Source organism: Pocillopora verrucosa, chromosome 7 (genome assembly GCF_036669915.1).
Source record: "Pocillopora verrucosa isolate sample1 chromosome 7, ASM3666991v2, whole genome shotgun sequence".
Classification (NCBI taxonomy): Eukaryota; Metazoa; Cnidaria; class Anthozoa; order Scleractinia; family Pocilloporidae; genus Pocillopora; species Pocillopora verrucosa.
In genome coordinates, this window is record NC_089318.1 from 9,682,908 (window position 1) to 9,698,488 (window position 15,581).

The 15,581-nt window shown below is 36.7% G+C and overlaps 1 protein-coding gene and 1 long non-coding RNA gene across 2 annotated transcripts; one reads left to right on the plus strand and one right to left on the minus strand.

Moving 5' to 3' along the window:
• The first annotated feature begins 36 nt into the window (after positions 1–36).
• On the plus strand, positions 37–7,579 carry LOC131775009 (uncharacterized). The gene is made up of 2 exons (XR_009339432.2): positions 37–432; positions 3,750–7,579. It is a non-coding gene; the product is annotated as an uncharacterized lncRNA (long non-coding RNA).
• A 1,046-nt stretch (positions 7,580–8,625) lies between these two features.
• LOC131775007 (uncharacterized) lies at positions 8,626–15,509 on the minus strand. The gene is made up of 2 exons (XM_059091105.2): positions 15,266–15,509; positions 8,626–10,142 (listed from the first exon to the last, which is right to left on the minus strand). Exons 1-2 carry the CDS (start codon positions 15,286–15,288, stop codon positions 9,254–9,256), a joined length of 912 nt encoding a protein of 303 aa, XP_058947088.2. The 5' UTR covers positions 15,289–15,509; the 3' UTR covers positions 8,626–9,253.
• Between the last annotated feature and the right edge of the window lie 72 nt (positions 15,510–15,581).

Genomic DNA, 15,581 nt, shown 5'->3' on the forward strand with positions numbered 1-15,581 from the left:
TTTCGGTTTACATTTTTTGCATGCGTGAAGCCACTCTTGAATGGCTGCCAACAGTGGGGAACCAAACACCCAATATCGAATGATACTTACTTCTCTCCACCAATGGCGAAGGGTTAGCCCTTTTATCGCCTCAGGTCATCCTTGAAATCTGAGAGCGCTTTGCGAGCAGAATGGTTATCAGAGAATAGCAGGGTCGAACTGTCGATGGACATTAAAATATCAACTGACAGATGAGGAGAAAAATGTTCGAAATCGTTGGAGTTAACTCCGTGTAGATTGTTTGCTGGCACCAACTTCCGTTTCAATTCGATTTATGACATCTTAGTGGCTCTTTAGCATACCGAACCGTGAAAAGGCACAGTAGCTACAGGAAAGAAGTGCTAATACTTCAGAGTTAAATATTTGGAAAAAGTGACAACGTTCGCAAGCAGGGTATGAAAGTTGCTAGTGTAGAGCTTTGATTTAGGAATGTTTCCTTTCGTGATATCAGTGAAATCTTGCGCTGAATCTGTGACTTGGCCCGTAAAAAATATTGGATTTCTGAGGATTAAATAATTATTTCTCGCGAGCAGTATTCAAAACATTGACACGGCTTGGCTGCTGTGAAGAAAGATCAAAACAGCCGTTTTTGCTTCAGGCAAACGGAACAATTATCCAAAAATTTGCATTTAGAAAATCGAACTTTACGCTCCTTGCTATTGAAAATCGCTGAGTCGTTACGTCTGTTGTGTTTAATGAGCATCGTGATGTTTACTTTGAAGAATCGAGATTTTAACGATCAACAAAAGAGCATATTTGCTTCGAGAATTTAAAGAACTTTCTTCGAATTTCGATCGGTTTTCTGCGAAAGAACGAATGATCAACGAAGGTGCAGAGGGCGCTGTAGTGATTCGTTTCCGGTTTCGTCGAAACGCGGTTTTCCGGTTACCTGTCTTGTCACGTAGCAGAGCTAACATACGAGGATTATTTTTAAAAGAAATATTAACTGATTTACATACTTATGTATTTACTTTTGTTAATACAAAGAACACACAGATAAAAAATGTCAACTTCTGGTTGGCTGACTGTTATGTTTTTACCATAAACAATATAAAACTTACACGATTTCAACAACTCGGCTCCTTGAAAGTGAGTAACTTACCAAATTAAAATTTGGCAAGATTTCATTAATGAAGATTAAATTTGAATTCCAGACACTTTAAAGTCCTTAAACATTCTTGAAAAACTCCTTGTGGGATGCAGTTGATTGCAGAAGTCTTTTTATAGATTATTATGACTTCCGAAGCTAGAAGACTAGTGTTTTTTTTTGTTGTTGTATTTTGATTTCTTGTCGCGCTTGAAATGTTACACTCTTTTCTTTTATCCTCTATGTGCCTCCTATATTCTTAATTTTTCTTCTTTGTCAACAAACATTGTTTTCCAAGTGTTTTTTTTCTCAGGAATTTTCCTTAGGAGAAAATATAGTCAAACTCCCTACTGCAGTTGGAAAAGATTGTGTCACCTTTAAAAAATTCGGTGCGGATTTCTTTTCGTGTTGTGTGGGTGAAAGAGAAAAAATGAACGGCGAATGGTTTCAGCGGAAATAAAAGCAATTCAGGACAAATCAAGTCTAAATAGAATTTCATTACGAGTTTATTCCTTGTTGACACAGTTTAGTACTAATGCATCATATGTAATATATTGACAAACATTATAAGGCTCCTAGGTCTATTTTAAGATGTCCTTGTATCGATTCTTAGCTCAAGACAGAAACCCACCGCCCAGTGTTTCAAGGAAAAAAAACGTTACTTTGGTTAATCAATATCAGTGGGCCTGTGGAGCGTCTTTTCTTCTTTGACTTTATAAATATACACCGAGATGACTTTATAAATATACACCGAGACGTTGGCTTTCATTGAAAGCAAGTATCAGTATATTGTTGTAATATAAATCGCGGCGATGTCTTCTTGTTCAATATTTTCCCAAAAAAACTTCAAAGGGGTTAGAAACCTTCGTAATAACTTGAAATCAGAGAATTCACTATTTAGGAATCAACTGGTAAAAATACGAATGTAGGTTTCATTTAAAATTTTCTCATCTATTTCCAATTCTCGCCAAGAAGATGGAAACGGTTAACTTTTACACGGATAACTTGAAAATTAAATGTGGTTCAAAATTAGAAATGTGATAACTTCTGCATGTATAGAGAATAGTGATTTTAATGTATCAATTTATTGATATCTGCTTTCTACACACGTAAGGGTTGACAACTTATCGAATTTCAAATTTCCCAAGAGTGGTGAACTTAAATTACTCCTTCGTGGCCTGTACGCTACCTTTGCATTTGACGAACGGCCGCCGTTAGCCTTTTACCACTGTGTATTAGCTTGGTAAAAGACATTGTAAACTCTTGTGAATACTTATTTTTCGCTGAAACCGGTCTGAAACGGCCAATTCTCAACCGTTCACCTCCACAAGTTAAGACTATTCTGGAGTATTTTCATGAGACTGACAGCTTCGACCCCTAGCTGACATTGTTCAAGTTACAAGATCATATTTTATCAAGCGTTGCAAAAACCGCAAAAAAAAAATTGTAAGGATTGGGTTGATAAGATTACACCACGATATTACGAAGTGCCGTTCATACTCACCTCCATTAAATAGATGGAAAAGAAAGAGGAAGAAATCAATATGCAAAATATAGCGCAGAGTGAAATATTAACTTCTGTAATTGTCCGTAGAGTTCCAAATGTCTGTCAACCGCTTCAGTGACGACCATACTTCGGGACCTACGGCTTTTCTGTTGCGTTAAAATGCCAGTCAAAGATTAGTTGCGGTTCTTTTCGAGATCCGTTCGTTTCAACCGAGAATGAAGACAGAGTTTTTAGAGAAAATATTCGTTCAGACACCTTACATAAGGTCATTACCGAATACCTTCAAAATTGTTGTTTACAAATGTAATTGTGGCAGTATTGGATTGGAATACGTAGCCAAGGAAATTGTAAAGCGTTTTGCACGTGAGCAAGAATTTTGCGCGCTTTCTAACCAAACGACTCTTGAGTAGATAAATGATGCCTTATTCCGGCTTAGACTTAAAGGCTAAGACGCATATATGCATATCTTTTTTGTCAAATTGCGGAAACCAGTTGTGACCTATGTATTATTTGTTTGTCGGTTCTTCCCAGAATTTTAGAAAGAATGCTTGTAAGAGTTTAAAGGTTTCCGTTTGGAGGCCTAAAACGAAAAAAAGGCAAGAATATCACATGTAATCGAAAGTATTTTTTATCAATGTTTCGTTTCCTAGAAACATAATCCTTATGTTTCCCGTGCATCGGTAAATAACTGCATTATCAACATGTAAATCTGTGATGCTTCATACCTAGATTACTTAACGCCGTGAACCAAGAACCATAGGAAAGGTTTGTTGTTTCAACTGACATGGATAAACAAAACTTTGTGTCAAAATCAAACATCCAAACTGGGATTTAACCATTAAAACTTGCTTAGGTGTCAGGTTGTTGAGATAAACACAATTAAGTCTGACAAATTCTCTTGAAGAAGTCGTGCACCCAAGCACTCAACCACATGATATTGCAAAACAGTTGTCTGAGTGATACAAATTTGGTAGTTTCCCTCTGGCGGGCAAAACGTGCTTCAAGACACGTAAAAGCAAAATCTAGCAAATTGGATACAAGCACTTAACACAAACTTACGACAATTAAGTTTTCTTGCTTGATCGGACGCAAACGAAGTATTAACGTTTGATTTAGTTTCAGCTATTGTGTAATCAAAACCTCATGATGGGTGTGCTTCAACACAGACAATTTGGAGCCAAGAGAACCATAAATGGTATGTCATGTCAACTCTATCATAAAGAGGCTTTGTCTTGCCGGGACAAAACATTTTTTTTCGCTGACCAAACAGGGACTTTGCTCACCCAACTAACGCTTACGTGCGAAGGAGGAAGCAAATTTAGCGTATGATGATCGTGTTTTGGTAAGCCGCTTCGTGGAGGCATTTTCTATTTTAAGCTTCGAGCTTTCTCTTTGGCAACAATAACAATAAGTTTTCAATTTCTTCCAAATATTTACGTTGGACTGTAGCAAGTTTTACACTTCCAACAAATTGAAGCCGTTTAAAATCAGCAAGAACTGATAGACCAAATTTGATATTATAGAACCAAAAATTCTCTATAAATATAAGTCTGTGGAACACCAACATACTTTAGCGTGGAATGTTAAATATTTACGGTGTACTTATGGAGTTTTAGCTTCATGAAGCTTCTTCAAAGCGAAAGGAAATTTTATTTGAAAACACCAAGTCACTCCGACAAAGGGCTTAAGACAATTCCTTCGTAAATTTCTGGAAAGCTTTTCCGTGACAAGCTGGGACGTGACTTCAATATGCATAATTAATCCCGCAAATTGTAATTTCGAAAGCTTAAAATAATCCTACTCGAAAGTCCCAAAAACTCCGAAACAAAAACAAAGTTTTTCCTCAATTCAACCGCGTCGGCTGACCACAAAATTGGCAAGCAAAACGGATGAAAAGGTTGTTAATACATCGCGGTTCCAAATACGGAAACCCTGCTAATTCTTTGTCGAGCATTGTTGACTTTGGTCCAAACAGACGACATGATTGAAATAAACAGATTGGTTTTATTTCTCCTTTTATAACTTCCTTGAGTAATTTGCTTAAAGGGAAAGAATAACAAGTATACTGCGGCCTTAACAACCTCGGAAATTATCGTTCAGAGAAAGCGGTTCCCGGATGCACTGAAACGTACTTTCAAAAGCTTCTCGTAACAACTTCTTTGAGCAATGTGCTCAGAAAAATTGTTATATCTAAAAATTTGTCAATAGCTCATCTCGGTGGCAGTTTAAGAAATATCATCTGTCGCTGTTTCCGCGTCAATTTTCGCATCATAGAATCATGTTTCGTAGTTCCTTATCTCCTTTTTTATACGTCTCTGCATGTCTGACGCTAGATACCAGGACCTTGAAAATCCGTGTGGGAGAAAGGGTAACCGAGGAATAGAGCTAGAAGCTCTTCTGAGGCCTCACTCGGTCATGACTTCAAGAGTATCCTCCAGATGAAAAGTAAATATCAGAATTAAATCATTATCTTCCTTATGGCACAGGCAGACCACACAATGTGTTCGTGGCTAATTATTGAAGACAAACAAAATTGATGGGGTAATAAATAAAGACCTGAAAATTGCATATCTAAGTTACATCTCGGTCTGAATGTCTGACCTTTCGTGAATATCTTCCTGATGTGCCAGAAATTCAACGAAAAAGGTTTAAAAACATACACTTTTAAACAATTTGGAAGCTATCCGTGTCTCCGTAGCAACAAAGATCGAGGACGCGCGAGCAAGTTCCCAACGTTCATTCAGACGCCAGTTTTTGCAAAGTTGCGTATTTAGCCGGATATGCATGGCGTCTCGAAATTCAAAACCTTATCAGTTAAGCGAGAAGAGAACAAGGTTAAGCGTTTGAGAGGAAGCGTAACGCGACATACTCTGCAAGTCACCACTGGTAGGAAAAGTTATATGTGGCACTTTGTTCATTCAAGGCTGACCAAGGGCTAGCCTGTCAGTAAAATAAAATTTCGTTCTTATCTTCAGCACTTTTGCGAAATGTACGTCACAACAAACTGTAGAAGATTCGCAAATCAAATATAATAACTTTAAGATGCAAAGTCCGAAAACAGGTATGGATTTTAATGGTCAGGTGCGTTGAAAGGGTATCTTTTGGTATGAAAAAGAGTTGCGATCTCCACCAAGAATTCCGAGGGGCAAAACTCTTCCCGGGCTTACATTACTGATAAGATCCACTTTAAATTTCATTTCGGTGCCTGTTACATTTCACATGCCACAAACGTCAAGTTACAGTGTTTCTATTTCATGATTTTACGATTTCCTCGCTGCTCTGTAGTGCATCTGCGATAATGTTTGCGGGAGGTTCTCTGTATGGAATTCTCATAAAATCGCTGTAATACGATTTGAGAACTTTTCTCCAATCGCGAGGAGCTGGCATCAAAAAGCCATCGAAATTCACTTCTGTCGAAGGAAAAACGTCACTTTCTTTTTTTTTTTTGTTTATGGGTCCGTAGATAAATTTTCGTAAAAACCAAGTGGTGTGGCTGAACAATTCGATGAAGTTTCCATGGCTGTCCTTCTCGCTCACGTTCTCCAGACAACGCAAAGTTTGGTCATTTCTGGTCATTGCGTCAGAGGACGCAACCAAATTTACAACGATTTTGAATACAAGAGCACAGCCATTGCTCTACTCATTAAACCTTCTTGTGTAGAGACGTTCCCGTTGCCCTGGTAGTTTTCTTAAACTACCTATTGTCGCCGTGAAGAAGAAGAAGAAGAAGACCTTAATGTATTCAGGGTAGCCCATTCAGATGCCTTAAGCACTGCTATCAATTGGGGCCCTGATAAAAATTAAAATGATAAGAACTACACAATCATGCTAAAATACTACTTCTAAAGGTAAACCCTTGGAAAAGTTATGTTAATTTTAAAATATGGGCTGTATACAGTTACAGTAAAAATGAATAAAATCTTAAAACATTAAAAATTTTGCTTATTAAAAATTACGGAACCATTTTAATAAAAAGGGTTTTTAGCTAAGTCAGATTTAGCTTATTAAAAATTACAGAACCATTATAATACAAAGAGTTTTTAGCTAAGTCAGTTACGCCGTGGGGCGCAGCAAAGCCGGCAAAGCCGTTACGTACATTACCCTCCACATGAAAGTCTTTAAAATAATCTTAAATAAGGTTAAGTTAAAACTCAAAGCTCCCAACACCGTTATACTCAAGTAAGCAGGAACCTATAAGTGAAACAAACGTACATGCCCTGTACCAAGTTATCGACTTTGGAAAGGTCGGTATAAAACGAAAAAAAAACCCTTTCTATTTACTTCTGAAATTCTTGAAGTAAGTCAACATTTTGGACCTTCTCCTTTTTCTCTGAGAAATGCTTTACTAGAACAAATGCAAGTATCTAAGTAGTTACTGCGAGAATTTTATTAACCCTGTCACTCCCAAGATTTCCTCAGTAATTCTCCCTTCTGTTTGCAATACAAGTCTTACGAAGTTAGTTCGGAGAATTTGGTATTGGGTCGACTAATAATCCCCTTATTGATCCTTTTAATTATTCTCATCACATGTCCGCTTGATATTGTTTTTAGTTGTAAGGAGAAATTCTGTCTTGGTCACTCGTGGGAGTTAAAGGGTTACCTGTATCCAGCGAGTCCCGAAATTCACTTCTGGGAGGATTTAATTAGTTGATTTTTTTTTCTTGCAGCTTCTCTCGTAAAGTCGAATCTTGATCATGAAGTTTTTACATCCCCGTCCCTTTTTTCAGCAGTCTTAAGGCCTCTCCTTTTACAAAGTCTTTGTTTATTCTTGGTTAATGGCAGGAGTTAAACAAGTGCATACTGAAATGTCTTGGTCGGTTTCACTAGAAATGACTATGCACATCAAAGATATTAACAAGTAGTAACTTTTGTATTGAGATGCTCGTCTGAGCCTTTTACAAGCAATGAGCACGGAATACCTGCCAATAAAATAATTATGTCTGAAATTTGGTTGATTGTTAATTCAAGGAAATAGGAGATAAGGAATTTTTTTTGCTGTTTTTGCGTTAAAGTTTCCTGAATATGATCAAATTTCGTGCTTTCTCGTCTCGACCTTGATCACTTACCACGGTGATCCATCCGTCAGTCCGCAAAATGAAATTAGATAGTTTATTTTGAAGGGCTGGAAGTAACGATTGAAAATCAATGGTCATTTAGGCAAACAACTGATTAGCCATCCTCTCTACTTATAAAATGTAAAAGTCTGCAATCAAAGATTCCTGAACGATGTCCATAAACATCAACTTTGCTATACTTATGAAGTTGTTTTACGTACTTATATCGAGTTCTTCCACAATATGAAACAGCCCATAACACAAACCTTTTCTTCCAGCTACTTAGTTAACAATTTTTGCAGGTCATTTTACTGACGAAAAACAAACGTAAGTTCCATGGGGAAAGTGAAGTCTGAGTCCCTTTTGAAAGTTATTGTCCAGTTGAAAAATCCCTCGCGTAAGGGTAGAAGAAGCTCTAAATCAGGGTCATTTACAATCAAGTCCTAGTTGAAAAAACGCCCTTCTCTGCCGTGGACACCGGTACCCTACGGGCTCGTGTATTTTTGTTGCCTTTAAAAAATTTCACTCGTGCTTATTAACACCAAATCGCACTTGAAAGTTGCTTATACAAATCTTGGTCTGTCACAAACCGGAGGAGGAGGCAAATTTTGTCAAAGAGTTGCATGAGTATACTCACTTTTGTTTATGTGTTTGTTTTTTCTTTTCTTTCTTTTTAATTTCCGTATCGACCATTTTACTTAGCCGCCCAACCCTCATTGCTCTCATCAAGAAAGCAGAAACGATTGCGATATAACGTTTTCGAAGGGTATTTAAACAACAACATCCGCTGCAGGCTACTGCTCGTTGAGAAAGGTATTTGGCACAATGTTCCTTCAAGGCTGACCAGGGGCGATACAGTACCTATGCATATCGATACATCTCTTAATATACAACAGAATCTGAATTAGAAAAGTTTGAAGGAAAGAAGAACAGCAAGCAACTGTGCGACTACTGAGCGTGTTCTGATAAAATTTTAGCTTTAAGTACATGTTTTTTCACTTTACCAACTCAAGTATGAATACTTGACCCTGTCAGAAAAACTGGACCTTGCGTGGCCAGGCTCCTGTTGGAGGGACTGGGGAGAGGATAACAGGATAAACGAAACACTCAATGTTCTATAGCACGCCCTTTATACTCTGTTAGCGACGACCACTCCCCCTCAAATGCCTAATAACGCCTAATCTATAACTGAAAAATCGAACAACTTGAGGATTTCTAAACAGAGAACTGCGCCAAGCGCAACGTTTGATAAACTGATATAAGAAGTGACAATGCTTAAAAGAAACTGGCTTTAGATACAAGAGGACCGCGAAATAACGTGCGAAAAGATATAACTGATGGATAAAACGCTAAAAAAACTTAACCGAAAAACATAAACGAGGAGGTAACTAAAGTACAGAACAAAATACGGGGGAGAGAAGGTTGGCGACCCCAGGAAAACTTGACATTTTCGGGTTTCCAAAAGTCAATATTAGAGCTGCCATCATGTGAAGCTTATGCTTTCGATCTATTATAGATTTGACATGTTTATATGGCGCAGACTTTACGTTGTATTCCTTCTTTTTTTCAAGATTTCACTATTTCCTCGCAGCTCCTCAATGCATCTGTATCAAGAAAGGCGGGCGACTTCCCGTATGGTATGCTCATAAAATCGCCGTAATACGATTCGAGAATTTTTCTCCATTCGCGAGGAGCTGGCACTAAAAAACCGTCGAAATTCACTTCTATCAAAGGAAAAACGTCGCTTTCTTTTCTTTTTATAGGTCCGTAGATAAACCTTCGTAAAAACCAATTGGTGTGACTGAACAATTCGATGAAGTTTCCATCGCTGTCCTTCTCCAAGACTAACATATCTATCATAAGACCATCTGCGTGCTTACAGCCGCTGTGCAAACAGTATTTATAACAGCTTTTGGTGTCGCGTAATTTCCCCAGCATCCCGCTCTGCGGCGGAACTTTGTAATGAACATCTGTGTCCTCTGTTTGAAAAAATATATCTTCTGGAAGCTCACTGACACCGGACTTGATAAATGTTTGATAGTCTATTTTGGGGATACAAATGTCTACGTCATCGTCAAAAGGATTATGTCCGCTATGTCGAACGGCACCCAGCAGAGTGCCTTTACAGAGCCAATATTTAATGCCGTGCTTCTTGGAAATGATATCGAAGATCCGAAGAACCCTTGTGAGTACTAGTTGAGCTCGTCGAAGCGATGTCGACCCTTTGCTGCGAATATCAGGGCAGTAAATGCTACCATCTGCTTTCGACTCGCACTTTCCTAGCCTCGTATAAGGTATTGGCTGCCAATCTATCTGCTGTAAGCGAAGTTGGTGAGGCAGCGACGTGGATAGCGTTTTCGTCCCAAGTAACCATACGGCAAGCACAAGCAAGAACAGCGCAACGAGCTTCCTCTTAGGACGTAGTGGCCTTGTAAGGTTTTTCCAGTACCGTGATCTCGAGTTACAAATGGATTTTCACATAGTTAGTAGAACTCTCAACTTGTGCGATGTCGAACGAAAGTTTATTAGGCCATTTCCGAACTACCCTTAGCCTCTTTTTCAAAACGAGGCCGGTTCTCAACCAATTGTATGAAAATGAGTTTAATTTGCATGTGAATAAAAACTAAGATGAACCCTAAGACTTGCGTTGAAGAGGAGGCCAAAGGTAACTCAGAAATGGTGGCTCCCGGAAAAATCGTCCTAGGAGGGCTACTTTAAAAGAAACCATGGAAAACTATATATCACTGTGAAGCTTACAGTATATAGTTTGAACCCGGGGGTAACATGTAATAATGTAGTTTGATCGTTCGGGTGAGTGTAGTCCTGAGAAGGACTGTTGTCGGTAGTGGTGACTGACGTTTCGACAACCTGAGCGGAATTCATCATCAGAGTCAAATCAAACTATACTATTACTGTGAAGCTTGTCAAGTAAAGATTCTAACTAGTTTTAACAGTTTCTGTTTCGGTAAGCATGCGCAAGCCTTTAAACACAAAACTAACGGTTTCGATACAACCTGAGGTACCAGCCTCTGCGTTGCCGCGGACATCCAAACAAACTTGACTGTATCGGTGTGTAGATAATATGGTAGCGCAGTGCGTGAAGTTTTTTCGATATTCCCATGGGTTCCTGAGAAAATACATCGATTGTTTCACGCGCAGGAATATCACAAGGTTTCGTTATGGCCTCACACACTTTGGTGCCTCCATATCCGGCGAATATTAATTTTCTAATAATAATGATGATGATAATAATATTAAAAAATTTTTAACGTAAATTTTAATATCCTTTTTTTTCGTTTTTCCTTCTTTTTGGGTGAATTTTACTATTATAATGATAATGCCTCATTCGCTCCTGGTGGAAAATGTTTCGTCACATATTGTCACGAACGTCTCTATTTTAGTTCTGTATTTCGTTTCAAGTTTGATGGCTTAGACCGCGCTTTTTTTACAAATGTAATTTTGCTAGAGCATTTTTGTCGACATAAAAAAATAAAGCATTCGTTCTTGACGGATCTCGAAGTTATTGCAATATGCATCATTTTACTTTTAGCTACTTCATGCGTAACAATTATATTTTTGAATACTACATGCGCAAATGACTTGAATATATTTCTCTAATCAAGTCATTTTGGCAGTCAATTTGTGTGGATGGTACATTAGTCATATATATCATATACAGAATAATACATGGGCGCGCGTAGATATGGAATTTCTTTTCGAGTGTTGAACACGAGAATAATTCCGAATCTATAAGCAACCATGAATTATTTTGTTTATCATATAAACACATAACAGCCCCTTACAGACAATGAAAAGTCAACTTCATCATTGAATGAAAGTAAAAGGATCGACAATCCCCAAATAAAAACGCGTTGGCTCTAAGGCTTACATGAAAAAATGCGTTGGAGCACTACAAAAACAAACCGTAGACATAATTTTCAACATACGAAATTCTCAGTTATTGACTTGCTCCGCACCGAAAGAGGAAATCTTTCAGATACACGGCCAAAATCGCCCTGTGGCAAATCTTCCAGTTGTCGTTTTCGCCGCGAGAATGCCATTACCAAAGCCACTGAATGCGTAACTTTCCGTTTTTCTTTCCGTATTTTGGTTTTCTTCCCTTCTAGGAAAGTTTGAACGTCACTGTCTTAAAGTGATACGGATTTTTCAGTGTTTTGGGAGCCATAATCCGAAATGAAATCCGACAAACCACCTTGTATTGAGAATCGTGAAGGCCTTGCTGTTCATTCATCAATCTGACCAAGTGGCGCGAAAGGCGAGTGACGAGTTGGCAGCTGATTTGTTACAGCAAACATATGTGAAAAAATACAATATTTTTTCACATGTGTTGGTACGGCTTTTCGCAGGGCTAAAAATCCTTGTATAACACCATAGTTAATGTGATGAAAGATTATACTATTTTACATTCATAAGCTATATATAATTGTCATACAATAACTAATTGATTGCCTATTTTATCAATTTTAACGAAATCATAGAAGTATAAAGGTTTTACAGTGCATCTCATTTGTCTTTACCCTGCAAATGAACAATAACATATCTGACATTGTCAATTCTGAATGAAATTTGAAAGAATACAGATGAACGAGTTGATGCAGAAACTTTGTATAATTCTCTCAAATGGTTCTGTTTTGTTTCTTGAGAAATTAGCAAACAAATGAATCATAAAGAGTGTCTTTGAGTGTTAACTTGGTACCCATCAAAGAAATCGATTAACAACGACTCTTCCTGCATCAGCATCAACATGTTTGAGAATCAACTCATTATCATTTTGCAGTTCAATATTAAACTGTAAATGCATTGGTACTGACATTTTGTGTTCTAAATCTTCAAAAGAGCTATAACGATTTAGGGGAATTGACGCGTTGACATTGGCAGCACCGACAGTCAAAGCTTTTCTTGCACTAAAACCAGTATTTGTATTTGCTGCAGTACCATTTGAATCTAAATACCATCAAAAACTGTGTTTAGCAACGGTTTAAGGCATCACTGTAGTCGAGATTTTTGACATTTACTACTCTGTTCAAGTTATTTTTGTCGTAAACAATCTAACCATAATATACTTCAATAACCTGTGGGAACCATTAATAACTGTGATTCTATCACCACCACCACCACCACCACCCTAACCAGTTCCCTCACCAATTTTCTGTAATTGAAACTGTTCTCCTAAATTGGCGTTGTACCAATCAAAAAATTAAGATCTATCGTTTATCGTGAATCTATGACTGCTTTTTTCATGGTACTGATTATTAGCTGGCATGCGTATTACGTCATCTAACTGAAAAGGAACCATCGCATTTCTTCGTAACATATCGCTTGAGCGGAAATTTGAAATTGTATATTATGTTAGAAAAAAAATTCTTGTCGCAACTTCTTTAATATCACATGTGCATTAGAGCCAGTTTGTTTCTTGCTTCTACTTAATTTTTTCATTATGTAATCACCTGATATCTCACCAATTTCCTTCCCAACATGTTCTGTCCCTGATTTGAGTGCTTTTTGTACAGGCTTCGCAACTTTGGAAAATAATGTACTAGCAATTTTTTTTAACATTGGTTACAAGTACACCTGTCCCTTTGTGCTTGTTAACAAATTTTCCTAAAGCTGGAGGATAAATTCTCTTGAACTCATATGGCCTCATAATCGTGGTTTCAATAAAATTGAAAAAGAAGTATCAGATCCACATAAATCAACAAATCTTCTTTTTCCATCCGTGATATAAATCCTTACTGAATCCATGTTTGTGTTGTTGAGTGGTGAATCAGTGACTCTTTGCTTCCATTGTAAAACTAAGTGAAGGTTGCAAGACAGCTGTTCAAAAGCTGGATATTGTGTCGCTTTCAGATCCATCAACGAGAGAATTATTCGTATGGTCACATTTAATATTCATCAATTCTCTGTCTTGACTTAAATTTGGGATAAATAGACCAAGAGTATTTTCATCCTTAACAATTTTTTTTCATAACCAATTAATAAATTAAAATCACTTACACTCAGATCAAGCTGGTAACCTTGTTTCATAGGTATTTCAACTCTGAACAAAACTTCATTAAATGTTAATGTTATTGGATACTCATCTTCTTCGCCATCGTTTGTAATTACACTGAGTTATCAATTACAGTTATCTCATTGGAAATCTCTGTCTAAGCCCAGACACCACTTGCAAAATTAATGCCATTGAAAGTATTTCCATTGTCGTTACTACATTTTTTTAACTGGTTATTATTGTTCGATTCAAACCAATGTTATACCCCTAATTTGGATCTAAAGATATTGTACGACTTAATTTTCTTCTAAAATCTTCTGGTTTGTTGTTATTAACATCTTTGACAGAATAAGATGATAAAACTAGTTCTCTTTCCATACTATATCATTAATTTATTGTTCAAAGGTTTTTTTGAATGTTCATTTTTACTTAAATTTTGGTTTAAAGTAACTCATCATATTTCTTAAAACGGGTGACGTAACGCCTGCATTACTCAAGAAGTGGGGAGAAACACTCGACTACGTCTCGTGTTTCTCCCTACACTTCTTTCGTGCTCGAACCGCTTCCCGCGTGCTTTATAACAGAACAGAGCGCAGTCAAGGCTTCTCTATTTGTTAATTATCTTGCATATTTTCTTCATCAATAACACCATTATCATCCTTTTTCATCATCAACATCATCTTCATCAATTGCATAATCACGCTAACCATAATCTTCATAAGATGGAGGAAGGTCAATATCTGGATTTATGTAATATTCTGGATATTCAGGTGGTTAAAGGCGCAGTTTATTTTTCTTTTCGTGTTTCAACACCTTCAAACAAACCATCAAGAGTCACGTCTTCAACTTCATCACCGCTATTATGCCATAAGCAGGCACAAATTATCGTGGTTTTATTTTCTTTTTCTGTTTAGGAGTTAATAAATTGGTTAAGAAGACATCGTCTAGTGTTTTCTCACGATTTGAAATATTAACTTTCTTACCTAACTTATTGTCTAATATTGTTTCATTCACTTTATTAATTTCTTGCCTAATTCAGTTTTACTTTTCGCAAGTTTAGGCCAGTTATCAAGACTCATGATATAATATTGCAGAAGATAAAAAATTAAGTGATCTATGAATATTGAAATACTACCACTACTTTAAGTCACACTTCAAGTTTTGGCAAAACTAAAACGTTATTTTAACTTATTATATAATGAAAATAAATAATTATAAAACAGAAGAAGATCAAATTTTAAACATATATATAAATTCATGCCAAATAGCCGCTTTAGAAGGTTAATATGTGCACGTTCAAGAGCTACTTCTCGACATGATATATAGATTGCGACAATTTAATAAAATCTATCTTTACTCAAAAAAAATTTGAACAAAGCAAATATAGAAATTTGATTAAAAAATTTGATCCAATAAGTAGAGGTGTAGGATATGTAGCTGAAATAAGTAATGATGAAATTATACCAACTAAAATAAAATCGTTTATCGAAATATTATTTTATAATTATTTTATATCATTATCCATATAACTAAAGATTCTGTTGAAGATATAATTAAACTTTACAAACCTTTTAATCTCCATCTGTACCATTTGGCGTTAACGGTAAAACTCGTTTATTTCGTTGTAGCTCGGCATGATGTGGTGCTTAACCTTATCCACGCGATATTTTCTTTGGTAGTCTGATTTTCAAGATATTGTAATTTGAATAACAATAGCCTAGAAAAACACTCATAATTAATAACCTGACCGCATGGACAACATTCATTCCATTATCATCAAACTAACTCTTGTTTTTGACAACATTTGTCATCTGTTTTAACTTCTTTATCCTTTTTAAAATAGATCTTATCAAATCGATCAAGTAAATTCATAAATATATATTC